The 14829-nt window shown below is 45.1% G+C and overlaps 1 protein-coding gene across 1 annotated transcript; it reads left to right on the plus strand.

Moving 5' to 3' along the window:
- Positions 1–1533: 1533 nt before the first annotated feature.
- Positions 1534–4677, plus strand: CCN1 (cellular communication network factor 1). The gene is made up of 5 exons (XM_081865310.1): positions 1534–1911; positions 2272–2488; positions 2876–3223; positions 3425–3627; positions 3746–4677. Exons 1-5 carry the CDS (start codon positions 1849–1851, stop codon positions 4043–4045), a joined length of 1131 nt encoding a protein of 376 aa, XP_081721436.1. The 5' UTR covers positions 1534–1848; the 3' UTR covers positions 4046–4677.
- The last annotated feature ends 10152 nt before the right edge of the window (positions 4678–14829 follow it).

The following is a 14829-nucleotide window of genomic DNA, read 5'->3' on the forward strand; positions in this document are numbered from 1 at the left end:
GGCCCGCCATGGCTTTTAAATGACTTATTATGGGAGCCCACGTTCACCAAAGTGTTTGCCTTTCGCGTAATTAAAGCGCCAGTAAGGAACATTCGGATCTATTTATTTTTTTACCCATTTTGAACAGAACGCCGTAGGTGTATTGCAATATATGGTTTATCATCTGTATAGCTTTCAAAACATTCTCCACATTATAGTAAAAAAACAGAAAACAAAAACATCATTTGAATACTGCTAAGCCGGGACGTGCAGGGTAGGCGCTGTTTTATTCTAATTGCTTATCATTCCACGCTAGAGGGGAAGGTCACGGAGAGTTCATTGTTTCATAGGAACCACTTTCAATTTTGCTTTTATTGAAGCAGATTTCACACACACACACACACACACACACACACACACACACACACACACACACACCCCCCTTCAAGACGGACCAAGAATCAAGAACCATAAAAGGGACCTTTAGAAAGGTTGTGTGTGTGTGTGTGTGTGTGTGTGTGTGTGTGTGTGTGTTTATCTGTTTATCTGTGTCTGTGTGTGTGTTTTTACTCTCAGCGTCCCGAAATTCTTGCAGCAACATCCCAAGTTTAAAGATTATCGGCTTAAAAGGTAGAGAGAGAGATAAGAAAAGCCGAACCTTTTCCCTGAAAAGCTGGAAACATTTGCAGCGTGGAGGTCTGGCTAGCTGCTTCTCGAGCCATCGAAATGTGCCAATTAAACCCAGAAAAGTTAATTAATAGCTGCAGGGCGAGGGAGCTGCTGGAGACGACGTTCTGCTTGATATGACCTCAAATAGCGGAAACGGAGCTTCCGAGAGCAAGGTAACCGAAGGTAAAAATAATAATCCATAATCCCAAAACTTAAGGGCACAAGAGGACACCCCCCCCGCTCCCTGGAACCGGTCCAAACAACGGGGAGTAATTTCTTTTGCCCATGCCCCATTCAAAAAATTAAAAATAAAAATTTAAACGACGCAATCTGGGTCTTAGTTAAGGGATACACCTTTTCATCCCACTATTGGATCAAATCCGAATGTCTTAAGAAATTTGCATGCCTCTTCCCCCTCCCCCTCAACCCCCCTCCTCTTTAATCTTCAATAGCATATAAACTATTTAGCAAACACACCGGGACAATATGTCTAACGCGCTTGTTTCCTAGGCTGCAAATGGGGAAAGTTTCGGGGGGGGGGAAGGGTGGCAAAGAGAAGAAATCTTTATAGCCAAGCAAAATATTTTCTACCACCCCCCACCCCCCCATCCCCAAAAAAGAGAGGCGTGCGTGTTGCGATATTACAATCTATAACTCCGCGATTGTTTAAAAGCGTTGGAAAGGGGAGGGGAGGGAGAACCTGTTTTCTTGCTTGTGAGACGGCGAGGGGGAAAAAGTGCAGCTTAGACAGGGCGGAGCTTGGATGCAAACCGCGCCAAGGCAACATTCCTGAGATGCCTTACAATTCCTGGTGCTTTAGAATTCTGGAACGCTCAACGTCAGTGCAGCTGCAGCACGCGGCGCCTGCACACTATATAAGGCTGCTCCCTCTCGGAGCCTCCTCAGACGGCAAAGGGATCCCCGGGAAAGTGCGCGGCGCCACGAGCAGCAGAGGGAGCCAAGAGAAAGCAGCCGGGTCCTCCTCTCCGCCTTCCCCGCAAGAGAAGCAAGGCGAGCCCCCGAGGCTTTCCAGGACTCGCGACTCGCTCTTTAAAACTAAACAGAAAAAGTCACCGCCACTTCGCTCAGACAAACACCGAGAAATCGTTTAGGTCCTACTTTCCCCCCCTCTCTCTCTCTGTTCAAGTTTGCTTCTGGCTGAAGAAAGAAATCCTTCGCCTTAAAAAAAGGGAACCGAAGATGAACTCTCAGAGAACCAGCTGTTTCGTCCTGGCTTTTGCACTCCTTCAGTTAGTAAACAGGGTAGGTGTGGACGTTTCTTTCTCATTTGCTGAGGATTCTTGCCTTCTCTGGTCTGCTGTGGGCAGAAAGGTGTTTTTTTTTTAAAAAAAAAAAAAGATATAGTGTGGCTTTGGGGATGCATATACTTAAGTTGGGAGAAGGCAGAGGCAGCTGGCACGCCTGTTGTGAGGGAAGGGAGGAGAATGTATTCTTGCCAGTTCATAGAAATATAAGGAACTTGAGCTCTGAAGTGGCAATGATCAAAGGTGACGTGCCTGTGTTTTTGGTCTGCATTTATGGCAGGGAGGCCGACTGTTTCCTGCTTTGCTCAGTTGTACCTGTTTGTGTCTCACCAAACTTTTTATCCGTCTCTCCTCCCAGGTGCTTTCTTCTTCTTGCCCAGCTACTTGCCAATGCCCCCTGGAGGTCCCCAGATGTGCCCCGGGAGTCGGTCTGGTCCTGGACGGCTGTGGATGTTGTAAAGTCTGTGCTAAACAGCTCAACGAGGACTGCAGCAAGACGCAGCCTTGCGATCACACCAAGGGACTGGAATGCAATTTCGGCGCCAGCTCCACAGCTCCGAAGGGGATCTGCAGAGGTAAAAAGCTTGTGGCTTTGGCTCCCTTTGAAGTGTATATATATAAATATATATATTACCAACCAGTCCTTGTAGCGGAGAAGTTTAGTAATTTTCAGTCCATGTATGGTTATGCTTTGTTGTTGGTAGATTGGCAAAAGGGCATATGACTTCAACAGTCTGGAATGCAATTCACTATGTCTGGGCTGCACTAACAGCGCATAAGGAAAAGTGATTCCTGACTAACTTATTGTTCTAGCCTAGAGCTCTTGGGGATTGCAGGGAACTTTACCATAAATCGAATTTAACAGAGCAGAAAGAAAAGGGGGGGGGGGAGAGAAACACACACCCTGCTTCAGCAGACTGAGCCCCCATTTACAATTCTCTCCTCTTTCCTAATCTTTGCAGCACAATCAGAAGGGAGACCCTGTGAGTACAACTCCAAAATCTACCAGAACGGAGAAAGTTTCCAGCCCAACTGCAAGCACCAGTGCACATGCATCGATGGAGCGGTTGGCTGTATCCCGCTGTGCCCCCAAGAACTCTCCCTTCCTAACTTGGGCTGCCCTAACCCAAGGCTAGTGAAAGTCCCTGGCCAGTGCTGCGAGGAATGGGTCTGTGATGACTCCAAAGATAACCTGGATGACTTGCAAGGTTTCATGGACAAAGAGTTTGGTCAGGATGCTTCCGAAGGAGAGCTAACCAGGAACAATGAGCTCATAGCCATCGTGAAAGGAGGGCTGAAAATGTTACCCGGTGAGTTTTAAGATGACCAGGGTCATGTTGTTCTTCTGCCAGGGAGGGGGAGGGGGGATTACCACTGGAAATTCTTTAGTGTGGGGGATTATCTGTCTACAGTGTTTTGCTATGCATGTTGATGAGAAGAGAAACAAAGAGCTCGTAAGAATGAGAAATTTATACTGTTGTTTTCTCTCTCCCCCCTCCTTTTTTTTAAAGTCTTTGAATCTGAGCCACGCACTCACTTCTTTGAGAACCCAAAGTGCATTGTGCAGACAACCTCGTGGTCCCAGTGCTCAAAGACCTGTGGGACGGGCGTCTCCACCCGAGTCACCAACGATAATCCCGACTGCAGACTAGTCAAAGAGACCAGGATATGTGAAGTGAGACCCTGCGGACAACCCAGCTACGACTCCTTAAAGGTAAAAACAACACAGCCCCCTTTACGGTCCAACAACAATTCCCAGGTCGTTTTTGGGTGGAGGGAGCCTTTTGGCTGGAATTGCAACCTAACTTACGCTGTTGATCTCTTCCTTCCAGAAGGGGAAGAAATGCACTAAGACCAAGAAGTCCCAAGAGCCAGTCAAGTTCACTTACGCAGGTTGCTCCAGCGTAAAGAAGTACCGGCCCAAGTACTGCGGCTCATGTGTGGACAGCAGATGCTGCACGCCTCAGCAGACCAGGACTGTCAAGATCCGTTTCCGCTGCGACGACGGAGAGACCTTCACTAAGAACGTCATGATGATCCAGTCTTGCAGATGCAACTACAACTGCCCCCATGCAAACGAGGCCTATCCTAATTACCGGCTATTCAATGACATCCACAAATTTAGGGACTAGGTTGTGATTTGTGCAGGCTTGAGCAGAAGGCTTGCTCCAATTTTTTATTTTTTATTTTTTTTGAAGTAACAGTGGAGAAATGAACTCTTACGGAAGTGGTGCGTTTGTCCATTGGAGGGCAACACTGAGACACACAAAAAATGCACTGTGCAACTGGATACTAATGCAACAGTTTGAGCATACTTAAAGCTTCATAGTACTGGAGCAATCTTATTGCTTCATTTTGGAGCACTTTCATGATGACCGATTTCTGTTTGTAACTGATCTGTTTATACTTTGTCCGTCTGTTCCGGTTACGAAAACCTTCATTTTCTTACTGTTCAACATAATATCATGCTTTAGTTGTTGTTCCAAACTCTTGTTCGAGGTTACATTCCTTCCTAAGGTGGGCACTTTTGGAGTCCTCGCCTATGGCAGCTATAGGCACCAGCTATATATTTCATACCCACAAACAGAAATCGGTTCTTTTTAAAGCTGAATATTTTATTTATCAAAATGTAGCTTTTTTGTTTTTTTGGAGGAAAAAAAATCCCTAATACTGGAATAAGTTGTAAATGATTTAATTTTATATTCAATGAATTAAGAGAATTTATTTATGAAATTAATCATTTAATAAAGAAATATTTACCTAATTTCATTTTTAATATGGTGTGTTGATTTAGAGAAGCAGGAGATGCTATGGAATTTTAGATGGCTATGGGAAGCAATTTCTAAGAAAAGTTAGTCTCACTAAACTTATTAGCACTAGAGGGCTTCCTTTCAACTAAACATGTTCAGCATTGGCTTTTGAGGCTGCAGTCTTATACACACGTATTACCTGGGAGTAAGTTCCATTGAACTCAGTGCGGTTTATAAATAGACATGTATAGCACTGCATTGTTAGACTTACTTTAGTTCTGCCATCATTTTACCAAAGAAGTTAGTAACTCTTGCTCAATTAAATTATACATATCTTTGTACTTGTAATCTTTAAACACAGCATTGTGCTTGTTCCAGGTCAGTTCTTAAGGATTCTAAATCAGATCATAAACTGATTGTTAAGTACACAGTAAAGCCAAAGTATTTTTTCATTATTGATGGCATTTCTCTAAAATGCAACATACTCACTCTGCAGCTAAATAGGTTGTTGCTAGTGCTTTTAAGGATTTCTGCTGCTGCTGCTTCTTGCAGATGAATACATTTCTTTGTTTGTGGGGGAAAGGTTTCCTTCAGTCTGCAGGAGGTAGTTTGCTTTCACTAAATTCAAACTTAAATGAGCTTGAAGCAATTACTTGTGTTAATCCTAAATAACATGGTGATTAAAAGTAAACATGTTGTTAAAAAGGAAAAGAATGCTAGGAATTCATAGTATTTTTCCAGCAGGCCAAGAACTAGCCTCTCCTTTTGCCTCTGCTTCTCTCCCCACCCCCCTACAATGTAATGTCAAAGAGAGTAAAGGAAACAGAACTATTCAAAAGGAACAGAAAGCGCAAAGTTATATTTACTAGTCTCAACTGAGTTCAATGAGGCTTCCTCCCAAGGAAGTGGATCTAGGTGTGTAGCCAAGGTCTAAACAATTTCAATCCTATTTTCTGGTGTTCAGAGTGCTTCAGAGTCCATAATTTATCAATCCTCAACAACCCAGCAACAAAGCTAATTTATATTTCCATTCATAGTTAGAGGGCTTAGAGCTGATGGACTGGGACTCGTGCAAGGCCATTTGGCGAGCAGAGCTCACACAAATGCTATATACCTAGTCTTAAATTGGGCCAAATTGGCATTAAGAGCATGAGGTTCTTAATCTCAGGGTTGTGGGTTCAAGCCCCACGCCGGGTGAAAGATTCCTGCATTGCATGCCCCTTCCGACTCTACAATTCTTTGGAAACCTTTTGGCTCAAGCTGTATCATCCTTTTGGTTTCTGATGTTCAGCTACGAGTGCTGATGCCTCAATGCAGCCAAATGGTACCACCCACATACAAGTGGGAAGTAGAATAGAAGGCTTGGGTGAACCTTGAAGTTTACAGAAACACACACACACACACACACACACACAGAGAGAGAGAGAGAGAGAGAGAGAGAGAGAGAGAGAGAGGTATTCAAAAACAAACAAACTAGAAGGTGGGGAAACCCCAAAGCAGCTGTTGGGGGCAGGGTTGTATAAAAATGTCCGGTAGGAGGGGAAATAGAAGAGAACATTCTGAAGAATGGCATGGCTGGCTGACTGGAATGCTGAACTGGAATGCATTCCACACTAACACTTTCCTGAAGGGCCCACTTGTTCATATTTCTCCTCGCACCTACATTATAGAAAACTGCTAAAAGGGATTCAATGGCTGCTTTTAGATCCAGCCAGGTGGAGACACTTTCCCAAGGGATTATAAGAGCACCATGTGCAGCCTCAACACACCCACTGCTAATCATCCATTTTGTAGGTCTACGGTAATGCCTTGAGGGTTTGAGGTCCTGACTGGTTGGTTAGCTCCTAGATGGCTTTAAAGGGGGGGGAGAGAGAGAGACAAATTCATGAACGACAGAGCTACCGATGGTTATTATTAGCCATGGCAGCTAAATTAAACCTTCCCATACGGAGGTAGCATACCTGTGAACACCAGGCATTCAGGAAGCACAGTAAGGAAATACTTTTGTTTGTTTGTGGCATTTCTGAGTCTCCCCGGAGCCAGAGCTCTCTGGGTGATGTACACAATCTTCCTTAAAAGCTTCCAGATGCATTTAACTGTTCTCTTTTGGAAATGAGCTGGCCTGATTTGCCAAGACAGGTCTTGTGAGTCTATATGTACAAGAGGCTCTTTAGGCGGAGCAATTGTTAAACACAAGGCTGGTGTCAAGAGTTTGGCACGGCTGGGCGTCTGCCAAGGCCCATGGCGAAGTGGGAAGGCCCCCTGCCAATTCCTGGAGTCTCCTGCTCTTGCTGCTCTAACTACCTGTTCACCTGCACTTTCTAAGCGAACAGTCAGGGAGAGGAATGATGAGAAGGAAAATAAATATTTGCTTGCCTTGTCCTCTTTTCTCTGGAAGGTGGGGCAGGCTGGGGCCAGAGGGAGATGTAGCAAATGGGCCGTAGTGACAAGGAACAGGTGGGAACATCAGTGGGAGGTCCACTGAGAGCACCTTGCCCTAAGGTGCCCCCAAAATAAAAGCGGTGTGGGTCATGCAAGCACTTCTTATATGAATAAGCCATCAGCTGAACACTGCAGCTTGATCAAGCAGGTCTAATTTGATCCCTGGGCAACGTGGAGTTGTTATTCTTTTAAAATAACAGTCCAGTGAGGAAGTTTCGGCAGAGGCAGACAGCTGGTTAAAAAAGCTCAGCAGATATTTGAACCCAGGATTCCCTTTCAAATCTAGCATTCCTCACAGCTTCACATCTGTCATCATATGCACATGGGGAAGCTGTGTTGCTACAGTTTCACAACCGTCCTGGAGACATCAGCTATGGTTTCCAGCACCACGCATGCATTCATTCATACATTCATTTTCTACAAAGGTCTAAGGCAAGAACGGACCACCAAATTGTTGGCGTGCGTTCGACTAATAAATGTAATACATCACAATCAAATGACTAGCCAAGGGTCTCGATAAGCGTAGCTTCCACTTCACTTTTTTTATTTTATTCTAATGGCAGCTCTCCTTATCTCTGCTCAGTCATGTTCCTCTCCCCGCAAGGCATTCGAATCTTGAGCTGGTTTGGAATTTAAGTACCACCTGGCCACCAGTCGCAGCTACATTTGAACTTGTCTGTACAATATTTTTGTTGACAAGGGAGGTTTGAAACTAACTGAAGCATGTTTGGCCAGGCTCCTATTTAATCCCGGGAAGGAGCAATGTACTAGTTAAAAGAGGACTAAATGTTGTTTTTCCTCATGGAGCAGGGCGGTGGGTATATGGACAATGAACTGCGTTTTTGATACACCTGCCAGCTGATTTCCTGTGACTGTGTGGAGACGTTCCTGTGCTCAAAGGAGTGGCAAGTTTGCAACCAGCAGTTCCTTGAAAAGTTACAGGAATTCACCGGGTATTTCTGTTTGGTTTTTCACCTGAGCCGTGCATCACATTGAATCAAGCCCCTTCCAGCTCAGGGGCTGCTGGCAGTATTGCTCCTTGTCCTTCTGCTCTTTACCTGGATGTTAATAGAGGCAGCGTGACTGTTTCTTAAATAAGAGAGCATTATTAAACACAGGTAGGAATCTGCAGTTGGGGGCTCAGAGTTGAGGCTTGTTCTCTCACAGTCTGAGGGCCACCACAGAACGCTGCTGCAGACTGCAGAGGGGAAGGAGTCTGTAGAAATATGTGGACAATCCTGTAAGCCGATGCCAGCAGGAATTTGGCATGCAAAACTGCCTTAGTTTATTAGTCTAACTGGTTGATCTCAAGCACAGCACTGTTTGCACAGATTGAAAGTAACTCTGGGAGATTTCAGGTAGAAGCATTTCCAAGCCCTGCTTGCTACCTGATAGACTGGAGATGAAAGAGACTGAGGCTGGGCTGTTCTCCATCCAAGGCGAGTGCCCCTGAACTATGGCTCCTCTCCCCTTTAAAGGTTGCCCCATGGAAAATCCACGTGGATGACACACACACACACACACACACACACACACACACACACCAACAAAGCATTCTTGGAATGCCTCCCTCCGTGGGGTTACTAAGTCCAAAAACATTATACTGGAAAAGGCAGAATGTTTCAGGACGATCCAATGGCTTAAAGAAATTGCAGTTTGCCGAACTTTGGTTGCTCAAGCTCTTTCGTAACCTCTCGTCGGGAAAATTCTCATGATTGCCATTCCTGAAGTCTTCTATGCAGCCAAAGACCCAGCAGTGTCAATATCTTCAGTGGCTTCCAGATGGGTTACAGATATCAAAAATTCCCTGCCTTTTTATATCCCCCTACACCATGGGCAACGCCGGCTAATGAGATAAGGAGTGAAAGCAACATAACTGTGGGCAGAAGATCCTATTAATCTTCCAGTTGCCTGACAAATTGCAAGGTCCCCTTTTCAATGGTAAAACTGAGAACGGAGAAAAGAGAGAGGAAAAAGCAATCTATTCTGAGCTAGGGCTGTGATTGTAGCTAATTATTTATACAGCAGTTTTAGATTGCACAACACTTCACAGTTTTTAACTGTGCTGGCTCACACAACAGTCTGTGTTGTAGGGGATTATTACTCCCATTATACAGATGAGAGACATGATGCTACTTCTGCTCTCACGGTGCCTAAATGATCCCTTAGCTCTACTAGTGCTCTGTCCCTTCCGAGGTCAGCTGTGAATACGCAGAGAACATTGTGGAGTCCCAGAGAGACATTTCATTTACATTCATCACTGGGCTTAAAATACCCTCCAAAATTAAGGGACTTTCCAGTGAAATATGCAGTCCCCTTCCATCACTTGTTTCTCCCCACCCGCCTCCAGCCACCACAGAGGCACCTCCTCCATCCCAGTCAGGGTACACCATAAAAGGCAGTAAAGAAGCCCCAAAAGTCTGCCTCCACAGCCACAGGGGGATATCTCTGTCTTTATTCAAGGAAACGGCAACACTTCCCAGCAAGTCTTGCCCCTGTGGAGCAGTTGCCAGGACTGAAGGCTCCCGCCTTCCATTCTTTCTAAGGCTCCTCCTCTCCTGGATGTTTCCCAAGCAGTTTCAACCTGTGTCTGCACACCTCTGGTTTCTGTTCTGCCCTCCTCATTATTCTGCATGTCCTTAGAGACCGGGGGAGGGGGAAGGGAGCTTTTCACAGCAGGAGCGGGAGAGTCCCTGGCTTCTTCAGCAGCCTCTTAAGCCCCCTCCTCTGCTTCAGCCTTGGAGTCTGAACTGCTCCCATTCACCAGCTCTTCCTGCTCACTAAACCCTGTTGCCCCTTCAGCACCTTCTCCCAATCCTCTTCCTCCGACTTCTCCTCAGTGTCCCACCACCAATCCCCTGGCTTTGAGCCTTCCTCCTCTAGGGTTTCCCTTGGGGGTTCCCCGACTGGTGTCTCCCTTCACTCCTCTTCGTCCACCCAGTCCCTGACATTATATCAGCAGCTTCGCCCAACTACAATTTCCCGGGTTTGTTTGTGTGTGTTATTAAGTGGGCATGTATATTTTTTTTTACTTTTTATCCATGGTTGATTAGGGCCTTTCACATTTACCGTATTACAATAGAACAGTACACCAAGTCCCTTAGCCTCCCTCCCTCCAACCTGATCCATGCCTTTTTAAAAAAAAAATAGCTACAGTATTATCACATCTGATATTGGGTTGCTTTACAGTGCTCAGATTTGCATGCTCAGAGGTTATCCCCAGATTTCATGTCAGTTAACTTGGCATAGTCTATGACTCTGTAAATGGTTGATAGAAAGGATGCAGAAGACTACAACTTCCACCGGCCCCCGCCAGAATGGCCAATATCAAGGGATGATGGGAGTTGTAGTCGAAAACCGCCTGGAGGACACCGGGTTGGCGAAGGCTGAATTAAAATAATATGAACATTACTTCACCCATCTTTCTTGTGAACTTCTATTCCCTTTACTGAATTGGCTGGAAGTCACAAGGAGCCACCCTTGTGCTACAGCAAAACAGACAAGCCTGGAAACATTCTCGAGAGAGTATGCTAGATTATGTCAGCTCAAGAAGCACAATGATTTATTACTGGGTGTCAATGTGGTATCCATAAGTAAATAACAAGGATGTTCCCCACTCCCTGCAGTTTCCTTCTTCTGAGATTACAAATTACACGAAGAATTTTATGTTGTCATAAACAGGAAAAAAACATGAAGCCCAGCCTTCGCCCACCCTGGTTTCGGCAATGCAGTAATTGTCTCAAACGTCTTGCTCACAAACATGACAACTCTCTGTGTGCACATATTAAACCTTGCAATACTTGTAATATTCCACACTCTGAAATATTTTGCATACCCTCCAACTGTCCCCAAAATACCAGGATCGTCACAAAGAGTCCTGAATTCCCAAGGGACATTCCTTGCAGTACAGCGTTTCAGTGTGTTACTGCAAGTTCAGATCTAACACATTTCTTCGCTCTATCCCTCCCACTCCATTCCCTGCTCCACTCAATATGGCGTCACTTCCTGTTTCCATCAATTTTATAGATGATGATGATGCTACTGGGTTTGACTAGATGGTCCAACTCAAGTGTAGTCAATATGGTGGTGCCTTTCAGTCTTTAGACTACAACTCCCATTGAGTATGGCCAATGGCAAGGAAAGATGGGAGCTGTAGTCTCCCAATTCATTATTTTAGCGGATGGGGAGGATTACAGCCTTGCTGCCCTGCTCCACGCAACTCTAAATTCCACAACTGAACCCAGGTACAGAATCCAAGGAGGAAGACTAAGGAACACACAGAACTTGGGAAGTTTGCTATGACCAGCCTGCAAAGCACTTCCCAGATAACGGCTTGCATCTCTTCCGGCTTTGGCTGTTTACAAAGTGTGCCGGTGGTATTTATTGCTCTCTGTTATCAGGTTTCTATTCATATCTTTCAGCTTGTTTCGCCTGAGAATGCGGACAAGATTCTTGTTGGAGTGCAGCCAACTATGTGTGTGTTTGACCCTTATTCATCCCAGCTGATTAGGACGGCAAGGCTGGGAAGGACCGGATGGGTCGCCAGAGGTTGTTAATGCATCACCGAGGGAGGGTGATGTTCCAAGTGTTTTAAAGAAAGTGGCAATACATCTCTTCTTGGAAAAGTAATTGCTCAGAATGTCCTGACTGGGGTAAGTATAATCCATTCTTCAATATTTTACCCTTGGGCCAAGGGTCTGGTTTTAGGTGCAACACAGCAACACCACAAGGCATCATGACACCAATTTGGAAGCTGGTTAAAGCAGTTGTCTTCACATGGAGAACTCTTTTCAATTAGCTAATACTCTGCTGAAGGAATTAATAAAGCTATGTTGCACAGTTCCTTCTGTCAGCTTAGAAATATAGAATAAAGTTGTCTAGATGAGCAGGGCTGGCTTGTTTCCTGCTGCCTCTGGGACTGCTGTGGTGGTGAAGGCCTAGAATTGAGGGAGTTTCTACAAAGGAGTTGTCTGTATCTGATGTACCTAGCTGCACATTATGCATTAGAGTGAGGGCACCAACTGGCAACATTGCCATCATCCAAAATATATTAGGGAGCGGTTACCAGGCCTTACTATGTGTTGCTTTGAGCAAATACTAACATTATATTTCTACTGGCAGTAGGGGAAGCCATAAGGCACCTGTGTTTATAGAAATCATGGGTGAGAAGTCTACTCTCAGGCATCTGATGAGCTATGATGTTGTTGCTATTTCTGCTGATGTTATCTGCATTACTTTTCTATGAGCTGGGGTGAATTTATTACTATATGGATGACTGGTGTTTTTACCACCTTGTTTTAAATCCTGTATATCTTATATTTGTGGAAGTTGCTCTGAGACGTCCTGAGAAAGGTGTCTCGAGAAATTTAAAACAATGAGGATAAATGTGGGCTATTGAACTCTCACCAAATGAACAATATGGCATATGGTAGGGAAGCCGCTTCGGAAATGAATGAAAAAGATGAGAAATGCTCTAATTCGTTGGAAGTGTTGGAGAAACAGAATTAAAACTGGCAGTACTCAACACAATCAGATGATTTCTGGGAACATCAAGGATTGGTGGCATCTGCAGTACAGATGTAGGAAGAAACCAACGTGGAGGACCAGAGCCAGTTGAACCTAGTAAGGAGGTATGATTCCTAGTAATGGTGTCTGATGATTAATAAATGCTGAGCATGTATTAGGATTTCTGGACTTTATGACATTTACATTCCTGACATTTTGAGTCCGGTCGTTGACAACTTTATAGGCTCGTCAAGGGATTGATGAAATCAGAATCTGGTGGAACTCTGCATGGACAACCAGGTTTGGCTTAATGACTAGTCTAAAGGTCATTTGTGCCAAAAGTGGGTCTTGCCCCACCATTTAGGAATGACTGGTGCAAAGTGTGTGCTACAGCCCCTGCATCACACATTCCATTGGAGACAAGGTGAGAGGAGACCAAAGAAACACCACACATAAGGGGGCTGTACAGCAGCAGACTGCATAGGATTTTGTGTGTGTTTGTGTTTGTACATTGATCGAATTAGTCACACAAACCACCTGGGAAGCTCAAGTGCCTGGCTTTTGAATTCGTTTTCTATTTGGGTTTTTATAGCAACCTGGTGGCATGTCCAAAGCATAATTAGGCAAGCAGGCATGTAGCAAGGACAGTAGCAATGGATTTCCCAACCTTAAAGTTTGTGCTTTTGGATTGTTCTTGACCCCAAATACAGATGTCAAACTGCTATGCCTTGCCGACTGCCTTCCCTTCAAAAGAGAGCAGCAACACAAATCCAAGTGATGGAAATGAGGGCAAGGAAAATGTTTCTTCCCTGCCAAGGCAATCTGCTCACTGCAATCCTTTTAAACTCAGGTGACTACTGACATTTCAACATCTCCTGGATGAGAACATGCATTTCCTGTAGAGAAGCCTTCTCCAAGCTGGTGTCCTCCAGATGTTTCAGGCTACAAACTCCCATTGGCTTCAGCTAGCACAGCTGTGCTAGCAGAAGTTGAAAGGAGTTGAAATTTGAGGCATCGACTTGGAGGCAGCAAGTTGGGAATGGCTGCTAGAGGCAGTTGTTTCCTCCACTCTCCTGAATCAGTACTCCCATCATCATCATAAAAATATATTTATGAAAATTATTGGTGCACTACCTTTGATAGGGACGGGGGTGGCGCTGTGGGTTAAACCACAGAGCCTAGGACTTGCTGACCAGAAGGTCGGCAGTTCAAATCCCCGCGACGGGGTGAGCTCCCGTTGCTCAGTCCCTGCTCCTGCCAACCTAGCAGTTCGAAAGCACATCCAAGTGCAAGTAGATAAATAGGTACCGCTCTGGCGGGAAGGTAAACGGCATTTCCGTGTGCTGCTCTGGTTCGCCAGAAGCGGCTTAGTCATGATGGCCACATGACCCGGAAGCTGTTCGCCGGCTCCCTCGGCCAGTAAAGCGAGATGAGCGCCGCAACCCCAGAGTCGGTCATGACTGGACCTAATGGTCAGGGGTCCCTTTACCTTTACCTTACCTTTGATTAAAAAAAAAAATCCACATAGAATAACCAACAAACCCACACCGAACAATAAAAACACTATCTGTAAAACAGCATAACATTAGTTGCAATAACACCCAGAAATGCCAGGAGCAGGTAACAATAATCAGGCAAAGTCTGGATGAAGAGGTATGCTTTCAATTTCTGGCGGAAGCACCCAACAACCTGTGCCCACTTGATCTCTGGGATAAGGGGTATCATTCTACAAAATAGGCGCCACCAGAAATAAAGCCTGTTTTTTTAATGCTTCAGGCCAATTTCCATATCAAGAAGATATCCATATCAAGATTCCAAACCCCCAAATCAACAAGGTTTGCTTAATCACCCTTCTGTAACCCCAGCAAGTGTTGTGTAACTGTGTACACACAGGAGAGTCCTGAGCTGCTCAGAACCAAAGAAGCCACGATGGTATGAAACAAACAAACAAAAACCCCACGGAAAGGCCAAGCAAAGTCCCATCCAATTTGCTCACGAGGCAGCTAATGCAGTTTGTCAGCGTTATAAATCTCTGGATTTCTATGAAGACCAGGATTGCCAAGAAGAGTCCAAGTTAGTGGCGGGGCTCGTTTTATCTTCCGCTCTCATCATAAACGCCACACAGAGGCACAGTCCAAAAGACCGCAAAAAGGCACAATCATAACCATGCTTACTGGTAAAAGAAAAAGTAAGCAACACGGTGATCTGATTTTTAAAAA

The sequence above is a fragment of the Podarcis erhardii genome (assembly GCF_964252035.2).
Source record: "Podarcis erhardii genome assembly, chromosome: 6".
Classification (NCBI taxonomy): domain Eukaryota; kingdom Metazoa; phylum Chordata; class Lepidosauria; order Squamata; family Lacertidae; genus Podarcis; species Podarcis erhardii.

Bases quoted from the DNA above. Each gene is read 5' to 3' on its own strand.
- CCN1 (XM_081865310.1), top strand. From the start codon at position 1,849: ATGAACTCTCAGAGAACCAGCTGTTTCGTCCTGGCTTTTGCACTCCTT. The intron at 1,912-2,271 runs GTAGGTGTGGAC...CTCTCCTCCCAG, and splicing joins TCCTTCAGTTAGTAAACAGG to GTGCTTTCTTCTTCTTGCCC. The intron at 3,224-3,424 runs GTGAGTTTTAAG...TTTTTTTTAAAG, and splicing joins AGGGCTGAAAATGTTACCCG to TCTTTGAATCTGAGCCACGC.